This window comes from Chiloscyllium punctatum, chromosome 34 (genome assembly GCF_047496795.1).
Source record: "Chiloscyllium punctatum isolate Juve2018m chromosome 34, sChiPun1.3, whole genome shotgun sequence".
Classification (NCBI taxonomy): Eukaryota; Metazoa; Chordata; class Chondrichthyes; order Orectolobiformes; family Hemiscylliidae; genus Chiloscyllium; species Chiloscyllium punctatum.
The window spans coordinates 62,556,708-62,574,074 of NC_092772.1; the positions used below are offsets into that span (position 1 = coordinate 62,556,708).

General features: G+C 56.9%; 2 protein-coding genes across 3 annotated transcripts; one reads left to right on the forward strand and one right to left on the reverse strand.

Moving 5' to 3' along the window:
* Positions 1 to 357: 357 nt before the first annotated feature.
* mmgt1 (membrane magnesium transporter 1) lies at positions 358 to 10,134 on the reverse strand. 2 transcript variants are annotated; one of them, XM_072553659.1, is made up of 5 exons: positions 9,964 to 10,134; positions 5,209 to 5,315; positions 4,135 to 4,187; positions 2,625 to 2,728; positions 358 to 741 (listed from the first exon to the last, which is right to left on the reverse strand). In XM_072553659.1, the coding sequence occupies exons 2-5, from the start codon at positions 5,285 to 5,287 to the stop codon at positions 588 to 590; spliced, it is 390 nt and encodes a 129-aa protein (XP_072409760.1). In that variant the 5' UTR covers positions 5,288 to 5,315; positions 9,964 to 10,134; the 3' UTR covers positions 358 to 587. The 2 variants fall into 2 exon arrangements, with proteins under 2 accessions (XP_072409760.1, XP_072409761.1); XM_072553660.1 differs by having other exon boundaries at positions 9,971 to 10,126.
* A 498-nt stretch (positions 10,135 to 10,632) lies between these two features.
* On the forward strand, positions 10,633 to 16,922 carry thoc6 (THO complex 6). The gene is made up of 5 exons (XM_072553661.1): positions 10,633 to 10,702; positions 14,045 to 14,160; positions 14,496 to 14,560; positions 14,931 to 15,034; positions 16,448 to 16,922. Exons 1-5 carry the CDS (start codon positions 10,688 to 10,690, stop codon positions 16,496 to 16,498), a joined length of 351 nt encoding a protein of 116 aa, XP_072409762.1. The 5' UTR covers positions 10,633 to 10,687; the 3' UTR covers positions 16,499 to 16,922.
* The last annotated feature ends 445 nt before the right edge of the window (positions 16,923 to 17,367 follow it).

Genomic DNA, 17,367 nt, shown 5'->3' on the forward strand with positions numbered 1-17,367 from the left:
CTGTGCTCCCCAGGTCAGCTCGGAGCACTCTGATCCGGGCGCTGTCGCTAATCTGTGCCGACTCACTACCCCCACCCAAACACCTCCCCCCCCCCCCACCCTCATTGTTTTCCCACAGGGTGGGGGGAGGGGGAATGGATGAACGATTGGGCCGAGGTTTGGGGGGGGGGGGGGGGTTGGGAGGTGGAAAGTGAAAGGAGGAGACGCAGACCCTCTGAGAAGCAGTAGACCGTTTATTGCGTTCGGTCCATCCGGTCTCGCCCCACCCCCACCTCGCGTGGGAAAGGTTGGGGCACGGCAAGATCGCGACGAGGCCCCGGCCCCTGCTACCCCCCCCCCACCCCCCACCCCCCACCCCATCTCCAACGGCAGGGAGGGACACCATTCACAACCCACCCCCAACAACACACACACACACACACACACACACACACACACACACAGGATGACACCACTAGACGGGGTGACCATGGTCAGACTGTCCTTCACCAGTGCCCCCCCCACCACCTAGACGGACACCCACCCACACAGAGACAGACAGACAGACACATGGCAGCAGCCAGCCGCAGAGAGCAGGCGGGCACTGGCTAACGCCAGCCGGGTTTGGGCTGGCGCAGTTTGAGGACGGAGGGCACGGCCGGAGCTGGGGGCTTGGTCTCTGCGTCCGGAGGCTGGAACAGCACCCGGCCGCGGTGGTTAAACAGATAGAAGGACGGGTGGTTCCTCAGGGTCTCAAAGGTTCTGGGGGGGGGGGGCCGAGAGTGGAGAGATGAGAGGGACAAGGGAGACCGAGAGGCACAGGGAGGAAGTGGGGGGAGGCAGGGGGGAGAGAGAAAGAGAAAGAAGGATGGGAGGGAGAGGGTGAGGGACGGGAAAAGAATACGGGGGGGGAGGGAGAGAGAGGAGACAGAGAGAAAGGGAATGAGGCAGTAAGTGGAAGGGATGGAGAGGTCAGGGAGGGAGAGAGAGAGGGGGGGGGATGGAAATAGTGCAGATGGGGGCATGAGTGAGGGGGAGACAAACAAGTGAAAGACAGCAGCAGTTACAAAAAAAAGGAGTGGGAAATGGAGGGGGGGGGGGAAATGACAGAGAGTGAGAGAGACAGGAAGATGCAAACACAGGGGAGTGGGGAGGGCCAGGAAAGAAAGAAAACGGAATTAGCATTGATTACATTCCCTGACCCCCCCCTCCCTGCCCCCCAACATCAAACACTCCCAGGGACAGGGACAGCACGGGGTTAGATACAGAGTAAAGCTCCCTCTACACTGTCCCCCCATCCCAGGGACAGGGACAGGGACAGCACGGGGTTAGATACAGAGTAAAGCTCGCTCTACACTGTCCCCCCCATCAAACACTCCCAGGGACAGGGACAGCACGGGGTCAGATACAGAGTAAAGCTCTCTCTACACTGTCCCCCCATCCCAGGGACAGGGACAGCACGGGGTTAGATACAGAGTAAAGCTCGCTCTACACTGTCCCCCCCATCAAACACTCCCAGGGACAGGGACAGCACGGGGTCAGATACAGAGTAAAGCTCTCTCTACACTGTCCCCCCATCAAACACTCCCAGGGACAGGACGGGGGTTAGATACAGAGTAAAGCTCCCTCTACACTGTCCCCCCATCAAACACTCCCAGGGACAGGACGGGGGTTAGATACAGAGTAAAGCTCCCTCTACACTGTCCCCCCATCAAACACTCCCAGGGACAGGACGGGGGTTAGATACAGAGTAAAGCTCCCTCTACACTGTCCCCCCATCAAACACTCCCAGGGACAGGACGGGGGTTAGATACAGAGTAAAGCTCCCTCTACACTGTCCCCCCATCAAACACTCCCAGGGACAGGACGGGGGTTAGATACAGAGTAAAGCTCCCTCTACACTGTCCCCCCATCCCAGAGACAGGGACAGCACGGGGTCAGATACAGAGTAAAGCTCCCTCTACACTGTCCCCCCATCAAACACTCCCAGGGACAGGGACAGCGCGGAGTTAGATACAGAGTAAAGCTCCCTCTACACTGTCCCCCCCATCCCAGCACGGGGATAGCATGGGGTTAGATACAGAGTAAAGCTCCCTAAACACTGTCCCCCCAATTCCAAGGACAGGGACAGGGACAGCATGGGGTCAGATACAAAGTAAAGCTCCCTCTACACTGCTCCCCCCCCCCCCCCGCGCAATACCAGGGACAGGGACAGCACGGGGTTAGATACAGAGTGAAGCTCCCTCTACACTGTCCGCCCCTATGCCAGGGACAGGGACAGGACGGGGTTAGATACAGAGTAAAGCTCCCTCTACACTGTCCCCCATCAAACACTCCCAGGGACAGGGACAGCACGGGGTTAGATACAGAGTAAAGCTCTCTCTACACTGTCCCCCCCATTAAACACTCCCAGGACAGGGACAGCACGGGGTTAGATACAGAGTAAAGCTCTCTCTACACTGTCCCCCCCATTAAACACTTCCAGGACAGGGACAGCACGGGGTTAGATACAGAGTAAAGCTCTCTCTACACTGTCCCCCCCATTAAACACTCCCAGGACAGGGACAGCACGGGGTTAGATACAGGGTGAAGCTGCTCACTCTACTGTGTCCCATGCCTCCAGTTTGAAGAGTGATGAAACCTACTTGTTTTTAAGTTCTGAGGTTGCATCCATGTCCTTGAACTCTCCCGCCACGTGGACAATACCATAACAGGTCAGTAAAAACGCTACAAGGGTTTGGAGAACTATCTGTGAATTGAAGTGGGGGATGTGATTAACATTAATACCCCTCACAGCATCAGACAGTTCAGCAAGTAAGTAATCCCACACAACGCAATCCACCGCAGGTCCTCGGTGCTGACGCTCCCACAGTGTGGGGCTCCCTCGGCCCTGACCCTCCCACAGGGCGGGGCTCCCTCGGCCCTGACCCTCCCACAGGGCGGGGCTCCCTCGGCGCTGACCCTCCCACAGGGCGGGGCTCCCTCGGCGCTGACCCTCCCACAGGGCGGGGCTCCCTCGGCGCTGACCCTCCCACAGGGCGGGGCTCCCTCGGCGCTGACCCTCCCACAGGGCGGGGCTCCCTCGGCGCTGACCCTCCCACAGGGCGGGGCTCCCTCGGCGCTGACCCTCCCACAGGGCGGGGCTCCCTCGGCGCTGACCCTCCCACAGGGCGGGGCTCCCTCGGCGCTGACCCTCCCACAGGGCGGGGCTCCCTCGGCGCTGACCCTCCCACAGGGCGGGGCTCCCTCGGCGCTGACCCTCCCACAGGGCGGGGCTCCCTCGGCGCTGACCCTCCCACAGGGCGGGGCTCCCTCGGCGCTGACCCTCCCACAGGGCGGGGCTCCCTCGGCGCTGACCCTCCCACAGGGCGGGGCTCCCTCGGCGCTGACCCTCCCACAGGGCGGGGCTCCCTCGGCGCTGACCCTCCCACAGGGCGGGGCTCCCTCGGCGCTGACCCTCCCACAGGGCGGGGCTCCCTCGGCGCTGACCCTCCCACAGGGCGGGGCTCCCTCGGCGCTGACCCTCCCACAGGGCGGGGCTCCCTCGGCGCTGACCCTCCCACAGGGCGGGGCTCCCTCGGCGCTGACCCTCCCACAGGGCGGGGCTCCCTCGGCGCTGACCCTCCCACAGGGCGGGGCTCCCTCGGCGCTGACCCTCCCACAGGGCGGGGCTCCCTCGGCGCTGACCCTCCCACAGGGCGGGGCTCCCTCGGCGCTGACCCTCCCACAGGGCGGGGCTCCCTCGGCGCTGACCCTCCCACAGGGCGGGGCTCCCTCGGCGCTGACCCTCCCACAGGGCGGGGCTCCCTCGGCGCTGACCCTCCCACAGGGCGGGGCTCCCTCGGCGCTGACCCTCCCACAGTGCGGGGCTCCCTCGGCGCTGACCCTCCCACAGGGCGGGGCTCCCTCGGCGCTGACCCTCCCACAGCGCAGGGCTCTCCTTGCAAGTGACCCTCCAACAGTAGATTGAAGAGGCGTGTGGGCGGGTGTCCCTGAACCACAGTTAACCCCTTCACCACCATGATCAGAAGCACAGAACAGGCCCATTTGCTTGTGGGTGTTGTGGCCACCTACGCAAGTGTTGCGCGCTGCCATTCCTGCTTTAGAAACAGGAACCAGGCAGGGTGCGAGGGGCTGGGTAGAGCTGCTACTCACATCTGCTGGGAGTGTTTCATTCTCTTTTTCTGTCAGCCTCATGTACGATCGATCTGTGGATAGACGGAACAGCAAGGGTGAGCCGGGGAGGTTAGGGGAAGGGGGCCGGAGCTGTGGAAAGTCAGAGACAGAGAGCGCGAGAGAGAGCGACAGGCAGAGAGCAAGAGAGAGAGAGAGACACTGAACCTTCTGTCAATCCTTTTCTGCCCCGGTCCCTCAATGCTTTACAAAGAGATGTCCAAAGTGCTGGTGAGGCGACACCTGGAGTACAGGTTTGTTCTCCTTACTTGAGAAAGGATGTACTGGGCACTGGAAGAGGGGGCACGGGAGACTCACTGTGTTGATTCAGAAGTATAGAGGATTGGTTTCGGAAGAGGGGGTGAGTAGACTGACACGACACGCTTTGGAACTCGGAAGAATGAGGCAGAATCTTTCCTCTGATCTCTGAAGTGTGGAGACAGACCATTCGGCCCAACAAGTCAACACTGACCCATTCCCCAACTCTATTCCTCTCCAGTTACCCCTGACTAATGCATCTCTCTGTCTCTCAGCCTTGAATATCCGCAATGACCCAACGCTGACAGCCTTCTGTGGGAAAGGGTTCCACAGATTCGCTCCCCTCGAGGATAAGAAATACCCCCCTCATTTCTGTCTCCTGCCCCTTATTCGGAGACAATCCCTCTCTGTTCCTCGACTCTCCCACTCGGGGTGGGGGGGATGAGCTGCAAGGTCACCAACCCTCACGAATCTTCAATCAGGTCACCTCTCATCGTTCTGAACCCACACAGGCCCCAAGGTAGCCAACCTCTTCTTCCACAAAGACAGTTCCCCCACCCCTGTCCCCAGGATCGGCCTGAGTGAGAGTCTCCTCTAGACGGCCACCCATGCCCGGTCTATCTCTGCTTGGATACGGAGCCCCCTCGATCGTGGACTGACTGTCTCGTCTTGGCAGAAACGTCCTGACTTTTTCACCCCCCCTCTCCTCGGAAATAAAAGGAATCCCAGATGTTTGAACGCGTGACAGTGGTGCGGGGGTGGGCGGGGGGGGGGGGGGGGAATTCTCAGAACACTCACGCTGTGCTGCAGAGAAAGCGGCGTGTGCCAGGGCAAACAGTCCGACGCCCACCAGCCCCTTCCAGACCGACGACGCCATGGGTCCTTCCTTCCGCAACCCGGCTGACCTGGTGGAAACAGAGAGGGAGAGGAGCTGGTTAGTCCCATGGGCCCGATCCAGCCACCACCACCCCCCCTACCCCCCGCCTCCACCTCGTGACTCCTCACTTCCCCACACGTCCCACCCTTCTCCAACTCGAGGGATCCCGATGCTGCACACCCCAGGACACTGGCCTCAATTCAACAGCGTCCATTAGATTAGATTACAGTGTGGAAACAGGCCCTTCGGCCCAACAAGTCCACACCGCCCCGCCAAAGCGCAACCCACCCATTCCCCTACATTTACCCCTTACCTAACACTATGGGCAATTTAGCATGGCCAATTCACCTGACCTGCACATCTTCGGACTGTGGGAGGAAACCGGAGCACCCGGAGGAAACCCACGCAGACACGGGGAGAACGTGCAAACTCCACACAGTCAGTCGCCTGAGGCAGGAATTGAACCAGGGTCTCTGGCGCTGTGAGGCAACAGTGCTAACCACTGTGCCACCGTGCCTCCATCTTTGGAGACGAGTCCTGGCGTCACTCTGACAAGGCAGGAAATCGACATGCGTGGACCGCTGTTGGAACTTCAACCTGGCCGTTCTTCTGCGGCACCCCTCCGCGTCCTCCTTCCCCCCCCCCCACCTGAATATTGGGAGTCCGTACTCAATCACAGAGCCCTTTGCGGTACGGAATGGCGGCGAGTCACCAACGGGACAACCTCTTCCCCTCACGTATTGCAGAACGTCCCCACCTCTCGGGGTCACGGACACGCCCCAACCAGAGGCGACAATCCATCATCTGCCCTGCTGAACCAACGGAAGAATCCGTCCTGAACCCCCCCCAACCCTGAACGAACCGAAACTCGAACTCCGTTCAGAGGCGCACACCAGCGGGAGTAGGCCGTTCAGCCCGTCGAACCTGCTCCACCACTTGATCAGATTGTAGCCGACCTGACAGTCCTCCGTTCTCATTTCCTGGCCTTGATTCCCCGACTGATCGAGAATCTAGGGATATCAGCCTTGTACACACGAGGACTCTTGCCTCACCTCTCCCTCCCGATCCTGCAGCAAGGAGTTCGAAAGACACTCGAGCCTCAAAGAGGGAAGAAATTCCTCCTAGTCACCTCAATCTTGAACCGGACCCCATTAATCCTAAGATTGTGCCTTCTGGCCCTCGGTGCCACCATGACGCCACACGTATACTCTCAGCATACCCCCCATATCAAGCCCCTTTCGAACCCTACTTGCCTTGACGCTATAACAATGTGGTGTTGGACAGCACGGTTAAAGGCAGGCACGGTGGCTCAGTGGGTAGCATCGCTGCCTCCGAGCACCAGGGACCCAGCTTCGATTCTGGCCTTGGGGTGACTGTGTGGAGTTTGCACATTCTCCCCACGTCTGCGTGGGCTTCCTCCCACAATCCAAAAGATGGGCAGGCTAGGGTGGGTTGGCCAGGGGAAATTGCCCACACAGTGTTCAGGTTAGGTGCATCGTTCAGGGGTAAATATAGGACAGTAGCGGAAATGAGTCTGGGTGGATTGCTCTTCGGAGGGTCAGTGTGGACTTGCTGGGCCGAAGGGCTGTTCCCACATGGGAGGGATTCTATGATTCCTAAAACGGACCCTTCAGTCCAACTTGTCCACGCCAACCAGATTCCAAATTAATCTAGTCCCATTTGCCAGCATTTGGCCCGTAGCCCTCTAGACGTTTCCCATTCACTTCTGTTCCAGATGCCTTTTCGATGTTGTAATTGTCCCAGCCTCCACCACATCCTCTGGCAGCTCGTTCCATACACGCACCACCCTCTGGGTGGAAAGGTTGCCCCTTTGGTTCCTTTTAAATCTTTCCCCTCTCACCCTAAACCTATACCCTCTAGTTCTGGACTCCCCCACCCCAGGGAAAAGACCTTGTCTATTCCCCCTTTTAAATCGTTTCCCTCCCCCCTTCTCTTAAACCTAAGCCATCTCGTTTTGGACTCCCTTACTCTACCCACACCCCTCATGATTATGTAAACCTCGATAAGGTCACCCCCTCAGCCTCCGACGCTCCAGGGAAAACAGCCCCGGCCTGTTCAGCCTCTCCCCGTAGCTCAAACCCTCCAACATCCTTGTCAATCTTTTCTGAACCCTTTCAAGTTTCACAACATCCTTCCTGTAGCAGAGGGAGCAGAACTGAATGCAGTATTCCAAAAATGACCACCCAACTCTTACACTCGCTGCAGTGATCAATAAAGGTAAGCGTACCAAACACCTTCCTCACCACCCTGTCTACCTGCGACTCCACTTTCAAGGAGCTTATGAAGGTCTCTCTGTTTGGAAACACTCCCCAGGACCTTCCCATGAAATGTACAAGCCCTGCCCTGATTTGCCTTCCCAAAATGCCGCACCTCACATCTGTCTAAATCTGCCGATCCTCGGCCCGTCGGGTCAAAGGTCCCTTGGTGCTCCGAGGTAACCACTTTACCCCCTAATCTTGGTGTCTTCTGCAAATTTACTAGATCAGTTAGCTCTTTAGAGTGTGGGAAACAGGCCTTTCGGCCCAACAAGTCCACACCGACCCAGACCCATTCCCCTACATGTAACCCTTCACCTAACCCTACGGGCAATTTTTGCACTTTTTTTGGATTGTGGGAGGAAACCGGAGCACCCGGAGGAAACCTACGCTGACACGGGGAGAACGTGCAAACTCCACACAGTCGTCTGAGGTGGGAATTGAACCTGGATCTCTGGCGCTGTGAGGCAGCAGTGCTAACCACTGTGCCACCGTGCCGCCCACGATACTAACGATACCTCCTATCGCATTCTTCATTCGCCTTTTTAAAATTCATTCACAGGACGACGGCAAAGCCCATCCCAGATTTCCTGGGGTATTGCTCTGGAGTTACTCAGCCGGACCAGGTAAGGACAGCCGGATTCCTTCCCCGAAGGACATCAGTGAACCAGATGGGCTTTTCCGACAATCGGCATCGGACCTTTAATTTCAGACTTTATTAAAAGTGGAAAACAAGAGCAGGAGGAGGCCCCTCGAGCCAGCTCTGCCATTCGATGGCGAGCGTGGCCGATCATCCAACTCAACAATCTAATCCTGCTTTCTCCCCTATCACCTTTGATCCCCTGGGCACTGCACCCGGCCGCCTCCTGGATGCGTCCGACATTCTGGTGTCGAGTACGTCCTGCAGCAACAAATTCCACGTTCTTTGGGTGAAGAAATGTCTCCTCGTCTCCGTCCTAAGTGGTCCACCCGGGTACGTTTGAATCCCCACCACCCGCGGGACTCGAAACCGGGTCCCCGGAGCGTTGCAGCGGGAAGTCTCTGGATTCGCCGCCTCCCCGTCTCGTCCCCTCCCCATTTACTCAGTAAACTCCCAACAAATTGGGGTCAGCCCAGCTCCAACTTGGCGGGGAAGGTGGAGAAAAAAAAGTTATGATCGCTATTGCCTAACAAATACTGCCTGGCCTGGAGTCGGCCACGCGCACCACTGCCCACCTTCCTGCGTCGCTTTACGCCCCTCCTCCCTTTGCTCTGCGAACTACTGACGAATGGGGTCCAAAAGGGTTCAACTTGGCAAAGGGGGTGGGCAGAGAGAAAAAGTAATGATCGCTATTCCTGGAAAAATCCTAGCTGGGTGCACACACCACCCTCCACCTTCCTGCCCTCGTTTCCCCACCCCCACCTCATTTACTGCGCAAACCCCGACGAATGGGGTCTGCCTAGCCTCAACGTTGGGGCAGGGGGTGGAAGAGAAAAACATTATGATTGCTATTGCCTGACAAATCCCACCAGGCCCCGAGCCAGCTGTGCGCCAACGTCCGACCTCCTGCCTCGTCACTTCACACCCGCCCCATCCCCACAGATTTGCTCCGCGTACCCCAATGAATGGGGTCCCAAAGGCTTCAACTTGGTGGGGGCGGGGGGAAAAGAGGGAAAGAGTTATGATCGCTATTGCCTGACAATTCCCGCCCAGCCTCGAGCCGGCCACAAGCCAACGTCCGACCTCGTTTACACCACACCTACACCACCCCCCCCCCCCCATGCAATTTGCTCTGCGAACCCAGACAAAACAGGGTCCGAAAGGCTTCAACTTGGGGTGTGGGGGTGGGCCGAGAGAAAATAAATGTTATGATCACTATTGCCTGACAAATCCCGCCCAGCCCCTAGCCGGCCACACGCCAACGTCCGACTTCCTACCCCCCTGCCCCAATTTACTCTGCAAACCCCGACCAATGGGGTCCGAAAGGCTTCACCTTTTGGGGGGTGGGGGAAGAGAAAAAAGTTATGATCGCTATTGCCGGACAAATCCCGCCACGCTTCCAACCTCGTCTACGCCCCCCACCCCCCGCGCCCCCATTTACTCTGCCAAACCCGAACGAATGGGGACTGAAAGGCTTTAAAATTTTTGGGGAGGGGGAGAGAGAGAGAGAGAGAGAAAAAAGTTATGATCGCTATTGCCCGACAGATCCCGACCAGGCGCCAACGTCCGACTCGACGCGGGTCACCTTCGGGGGGGGGGGGGGGGGACCCTACTCAACCTACCTCCTGACCACCCAACCCCAACCCCAACATTGGGCTCAATGCATGAGGAGAGTTTTCCAACAGTCCCCCCCCCCATCACCATCACCATCACCATCACCATCACCATCACCAACCCCCCCCCCTCACAAAACATTGCACCTTCTACCTTCAGGCCTCCCGCAGATCGACGCAAACCCCAATATCTGGCAGTGCCGCTGCAAACTCCCGCCTCCCCGAGCGCCAGGAGAAGCCGCCAAACCGCCTCCGAGCAATGGCGGGAGAGAGAGGGGGAAGCACCAAGATGGCGGCCGTCCTCTCCACCACCACCACCACCGGCTCTCACTCGATCCGGCCGCCATGGCGCTTGTAGTCTTCCGACCCCGCCCCTCAACGTGGGGCTCGACGGGGCTTCCGGCCCTCCGCGGACTACAACACCCGGCATGCACCGGGCGCCCCCTTTCCCTCCGGCCCCCCCCTCCCCACCCCAAGCCCCGCGACGGGGTCAACCAGAGGTCGCAACGGTCGCCCTGCGGGGGAGAAAAGCCTCAAAATTAAATTCGGGGCCGCGCCCTGGCTTTCCCTGCTCCTTTAAAAGTCGGGAAAGGGCGATCAAATATAATTTGGAGGTTTTATTTGTTCTCACAACGACCGTGGCTTGGGGGGGCTCCCAGAACCCATCGCGCTTTGGCCCCGCCCACCCGGCCAACAAACCTATCTCAATTCCAGTTTTGTTCTCTAACTTAAAGTGACCTTCATCATTCGCACTCCTTTGGGCAGCTTATCCGCCTGTTTAAGTGTATTTTCTTTCAAAAAAACGAAATAGCTCAAGGCATGGGTCAAAGGTCAGGGTGGCCGTCGGTGGTAAGGCGCATGTGCAGCCAAGATGGCGGCGCCTATGGTAAAGAGTGAATGACTGATTGGTCCAAATTGGATAGGGGGATAGTGAATGGTTATTAATGCTATAAATATGGGCACGTTTTGATTTTAAAATGCAGTTAGAGAACCATCCAATGTCATAATTTCAAAACATTGGGATATTTCAATGTATTATAGTAGAGTTTGGCAGAGCAAATAGTTAACATTTTATAATTTCACTTAATAATGAGCATATTCTAAATTAACCAGCAAATATTTAAAGTTTTACAATGTTCGTATGATTTACTGTTATAATAAACTTAAAGGGTCAACAAACAGTCATAATTCTATAGCATTGAGAGTTTTAGTGTAATAATAGAGTTGTGGAGCCAGTGTAGGTTTGTAATTATATAATGTTGGCATGATTTAATGTTATAATAGATGTAGATGGTCAGCAAGAAGTTACAATTCTATAATGTTGAGTTTAAATGTTATGATAGAGATAGAGGTCCAGCAACCATTCATAATTGAGAGTTTTCATGTAATTTTAGAGGTGAAGGGCTAGTCTAGTTTCACAATTCTGTAATATTGGTATGATTTAATGTTATAATAGAGCCTGCTGGTGCATATGTGTTCAAGCTTCTGTATCTTTTGCCTGACGGTAGAGATTGTAGGAGAGCATTCCTGGGATGGGAGGGGTCTTTGATGATGTTGGCAGCCTTTCCACCGCACCGGGAAGCATAAGTGAAGCCAGTGGATGGGAGATTTGGCTTCTGTAACGGTCTGGACTGTGCACACCATCTCCTGTACTTTCTGACAGTCCTGGGCAGAGCACTTGTGGAGTATGCTCTCAATGGTGCACCTATGAAAGTTGGCAAGGGTTCCCCCCCCCCCCCCCCCCCCCCCTCCCCGTCGAGCTGAGAGAGCTACGTGGAACGATGGGTCACGGTGAGGAAGCAGAAGGACCTGGACAGGCTGGGAGAGCGGGCAAAGGTGGAATATGGCATGGGAGAACGTGAGGATGCGCACTTTGGATCAGAAACCGGTTTAACAAACTTGGAAAGGCTTCGGAAATCTGAGGGGACCCTGGGGGTGGTCCTCGTTCGAGATTCTCCTCTGGTTAACATGGCAAGGTTCAGTCGGCAGGGAGGATGGCAAATGCAGTGTTAGCGTTCGTTGTGAGAGGGGCTGGAATGCGAAAGCAGGGAAGCCCTGCTGAGGGCTGTATGAGGCTCCAGTTAGACCACATTTTGAATAGCCTGGTCACCGTATCCAAGCAGGGATTTGGGGAGGTTTTAAGTTTGCTCACTGAGCTGGTAGATATATGCTCAGACATTTTGTCACCATGCTGGGTAACCTCATCAGTGAGTCTCCAGTGAAGCTTTGGTTTTCTGTCCCACTTGGGCTGAGGGGTGGCAAATGGAGTTCAATGCAGCTAAATGTGAGGTGATTCACTTTGGGAAGAATAACGGGAAGGCAGAGTATTGGGTCAATGCAAGGATTCTTGGGTATTGTGGATGTGCAGAGGGATCTTGGAGTCCATGTACGTAGATCCCTGAGAGTTGCCACCCAGGTTGATAGTGCTGTTCGGAAGGCATACGGTGTGTTAGGTTTTATTGGTAGAGGGATTGAGTTCTGGAGCAGTAATGTCATGCTGCAACGATACAAGACGCCAGTGCGGACACACTTGGAATACTGTGTACAGTTCTGGGTGCCCCCATTACAGGGAGGATGTGGAAGCAGGTGAGATTTACCAGGATGTTGCCTGGTCTGGAGGGAAGGTCTGAGGAGGATAAGCTGAGAGACTGAGAGACTTCATTGGAGAGAAGGAGGCTAAGAGGGGATTTGATAGAAACATACAAGATGATTAGATAGGGTAGACAGTGGAAGTCTCTTTCCTAGGATGACGACGGCAGCTTGTACGAGGGGGACATAACGACAAATTGAGGGGGTGATAGATTTAAGACAGCTATCAAAGGCAGGTTCTTTACTCTGAGAGTGGTAAGGGTGTGGAATGCCCTCCCTGCCAATGTAGTTAGCCACTTTAGGGAGATTGAAACAATCCTTGGATAAGCACGTCGATGATGATGGGATAGTGTCAGGGGATGGGCTTAGCTGAGTTCACAGGTTGGTGCAACATCGAGGGCCGAAGGGCCTGTTCTGTGCTGTTCTGTTCTATGTCTTGGTCTATTCAGGTGGGCGATATCCTTCCCAGTTATGTTTGTCAGTGGTTAGTGAATGGGGTCCAAATCGATGTGTTTGTTCTTGGGGTTCTGGAGTGAATGCAAGGCCTCCAGGTTTCCCCGTGGATGTCTCTGTCCGAGGATGGATGTACTGTCCCAGTCAAACTGGTGTCCTCCTTCATCAGTTTGTTAGGAGACGAGTGAGAGTGGCTTTGGTTTCCCAGAACGATGCCGGAGGTAGGAGTGGATAAGGGCTTGGAGCAAGTGAGGCGCTCAGACCCGTGTCCAAGAGTGTGGTGCTGGAAAAGCACAGCCGGTCACAAGGAGCAGGAGAATCGATGTTTCGGGCATAGACCCTTCATCAGGAATGAGCTTGTCTATGAGGCGTGTTTGAGTACTCTGGGTCTGTACTCCATGGGGTTTACTGATGGTAACGCCATTGAACGTCAAGGGGGCGATGGTTAGATTCTCTCTCAATGGGAACCCCCAGGATGTTGATAGTGGGGGGGGGGAGGGGGGGATTCAGTGACGGTAACACCATTGAACATCAAGGGGGCGATGGTTAGATTCTCTCTCAGTGGGAACCCCCAGGATGTTGACAGTGGGGGGGGAGGGGGGAATTCAGTGACGGTAACACCATTGAACATCAAGGGGGCGATGGTTAGATTCTCTCTCAATGGGAACCCCCAGGATGTTGACAGTGGGGGGGGGAAGGGGGGATTCAGTGACGGTAACACCATTGAACATCAAGGGGGCGATGGTTAGATTCTCTCTCAATGGGAACCCCCAGGATGTTGATAGTGGGGGGGGAGGGGGGATTCAGTGACGGTAACACCATTGAACATCAAGGGGGCGATGGTTAGATTCTCTCTCAATGGGAACCCCCAGGATGTTGATAGTGGGGGGGGGGGGGGGGGAGGGGGGATTCAGTGACGGTAACACCATTGAACATCAAGGGGGCGATGGTTAGATTCTCTCTCAATGGGAACCCCCAGGATGTTGATAGTGGGGGGTAGGGGGGATTCAGTGACGGTAACACCATTGAACCTCAAGGGGGTGGGGGAGACAATGGTTGGATTCTCTCTGGTCGGTGATAGGTGTAGCCATTTTGTGAGGCCTGGACCCGACGTTGGAAGATTGAAAAGGTTCTCCTTCCGCTAACTGCTCCCCCCCCCCCCCCCCCCCCCCACTCTTCCCAACAGATGGAGACCCAGAGGAAGTTGGAGTGTCTGCACATGACCATCTTCTCCCAGAGTTTCTCTCCCTGCGGGAGGTACCTGGCAGCTGGAAATAACTACGGCGAGGTTGGCATCTTCAGGTACCTCGTGCCGTGCCCCCCCCACCCTCGGCTCCCCCACCCTCCCACCCCTCTCGCAGAATCGGACGCGTCTCTGAGGGATCGGTCTGCCCCCCGAGGCTGAACAGACCCGGCCTTCCCCCCACATTGTCGACCTCCCCTCCGAGACCAAACCTGCTCTGTGTGTGTCACTTAGGCGGTATTGACACTCCCTCGCACCACCACCCCCCCCCCCCCCCCCCCCGCCCCCCGCCCCGGTTAAAACTGTAGGACCCCGCGCGTCGACGGACTCTAACACCCCACCCCCCCCCCCCCACATCTCTCACGTGATCATCTCCGGTCTCTTTCCCCTCCAGCCTCGCATCTGCTCTCAGCATGGACGCCACCGAAGAAAGTCAGAAGCCGATATTTACCTTCCGAGGTAAGGAGCAGGGCAGAGGGGGGGGGGGCTGACAGGGGAGGTGTAGTAGGAGCTTTACTCTGGGTTGGACAGTGTACAGGGAGCTTTACTCCGTATCTGACCCTATGCTGTCCCTGGTATGGGGGGGGGGGGGGTTGTGCGGGGACGGGAACAGTGTAGAGGAAGCTTTACACTGTATCTAACCCCGTGCTGTCCCTGTCCCTGTCCCTGTCCCTGGGATTGGGGAGGGACAGTGTAGAGGGAGCTTTCCCCTGTGTCTAACCCCGTGCTGTCCCTGTCCCTGGGATTGGGGAGGGGGGGGAGGGTGACGGTGTAGAGGGAGCTTTCCCCTGTGTCTAACTCCGTGCTGTCCCTGTGGTGTTCTCTGTAGCCCACGATGGTCCTGTCTACAGCCTGGTATCCACCAGCCGCCAACTGATCAGCTCGGGTACTGGAGACATTAAAGGATGGAACTGGAATGAACTCATCAAAAAGGTGACTGGGGCTCACAATCCTCCACACAGCCTTAATCCAGGACAGGGTATCTCACACACCCCGGTCCCAGGGAGAGAGAGAGGGGAAAGGACAGTGTATCTAACACACCCCGGTCCCAGAGAGAGAGGGGGGAAAGGACAGTGTATCTAACACACCCCGGTCCCAGAGAGAGAGAGGGGGGGGAAAGGACAGTGTATCTAACACACCCCGGTCCCAGAGAGAGAGAGAGAGGGGGGAAAGGACAGTGTATCTAACGCACCCCGGTCCCAGAGAGAGAGGGGGGGAAAGGACAGTGTATCTAACACACCCCGGTCCCAGAATGACAGGGGGTAAAGGACAGTGTATCTAACACACCCCGGTCCCAGAGAGAGAGAGGGGGAAAGGAAAGTGTATCTAACACACCCCGGTGAGGGAGAGAGGGGGAAAGGACAGTGTATCTAACACACCCCGGTGAGGGAGAGAGGGGGAAAGGACAGTGTATCTAACACACCCCAGTCCCAGGGAGAGAGGGGGAAAGGACAGTGTATCTAACACACCCCGGTCCCAGAGAGAGAGAGAGAGTGGGGAAAGGACAGTGTATCTAACACACCCCGGTCCCAGAGAGAGAGAGAGGGGGATAGGACAGTGTATCTCATACACCCCGGTCCCAGAGAGAGGGGGGAAAGGACAGTGTATCTAACACACCCCGATCCGAGAGAGAGAGAGGGGGGAAAGGACAGTGTATCTAACACACCCCGGTCCCAGAGAGAGAGGGGGGGGAAAGGACAGTGTATCTAACACACCCCAGTCCCAGAGAGAGAGGGGGGGGAAAGGACAGTGTATCTAACACACCCCGGTCCCAGAGAGAGAGAGGGGAAAGGACAGTGTATCTAACACACCCCGGTCCCAGAGAGAGAGAGGGGGGAAAGGACAGTGTATCTAACACACCCCGGTCCCAGAGAGAGAGAGAGATGGGGGGGGGAAAGGACAGTGTATCTAACACACCCCGGTCCCAGGGAGAGAGGGGGGGGAAAGGACAGTGTATCTAACACACCCCGGTCCCAGAGAGAGAGAGGGGGGGGGGGAAAGGACAGTGTATCTAACACACCCCGGTCCCAGGGAGAGAGGGGGGGGAAAGGACAGTGTATCTAACACACCCCGGTCCCAGAGAGAGAGAGGGGGGGGGAAAGGACAGTGTATCTAACACACCCCCGGTCCCAGAGAGAGAGGGGGGAGAGGACAGTGTATCTAACACACCCCGGTCCCAGAGAGAGAGAGAGAGGGGGGGAAAGGACAGTGTATCTAACACACCCCGGTCCCAGAGAGAGAGAGAGGGGGGAAAGGACAGTGTATCTAACACACCCCCGGTCCCAGCGAGAGAGGGGGGGGAAAGGACAGTGTATCTAACACAGTGTATCTACTTTTGCATTTCAGGGATGCAAAGAGGCTTGGAGTCGTCGACCTGCCTTTGGGTACCAAAAATAATTTATAAGCATGATTTGTGTTGTATTTTCTTCCAATATCCAAACCCCTTCCCCGTTCCCTCCCACTCTACACCGTCCCCATGGACCCCAAACCCCTTCCCCGTTCCCTCCCACTCTACACCTTCCCCGACGGACCCCAAACCCCTTCCCCGTTCCCTCCCGCTCTACACCGTCCCCGATGGACCCCAAACCCCTTCCCCATTCCCTCCTGCTCTACACCATCCCCCAATGGACCCCACATCCCTTCCCCGTTCCCTCCCGCTCTACACTGTCCCCCATGGACCCCAAACCCCTTCCCCGTTCCCTCCCGCTCTACACCATCTCCGATGGACCCCAAACCCCTTCCCCGTTCCCTCCCGCTCTACACCGTCCCCATGGACCCCAAACCCCTGTCCCATTCCCTCCCGCTCTACACCGTCCCCCATGGACCCCAAACCCCTTCCCTGTTCCCCTCCCGCTCTACACCGTCCCCCATGGACCCCAAACCCCTTCCCCGTTCCCTCCCCGCTCTACACCGTCCCCCATGGACCCCAAACCCCTTCCCCGTTCCCTCCCGCTCTACACCATCCCCCATGGACCCCAAACCCCTTCCCTGTTCCCTCCCGCTCTACCTCGTCCCCGATGGATCCCAAACCCCTTCCCCGTTCCCTCCCGTTCTACACCGTCCCCCATGGACCCCAAACCCCTTCCCCGTTCCCTCCTGCCCTACACCGTCCCCCATGGACCCCCAAACCCCATCCCCGTTCCCTCCTGCCCTACACCGTCCCCCATGGACCCCAAACCCCTTCCCCGTTCCCTCCCGCTCTACACCATCCCCCATGGACCCCAAACCCCTTCCCCGTTCCCTCCCGCTCTACACCGTCCCCCATG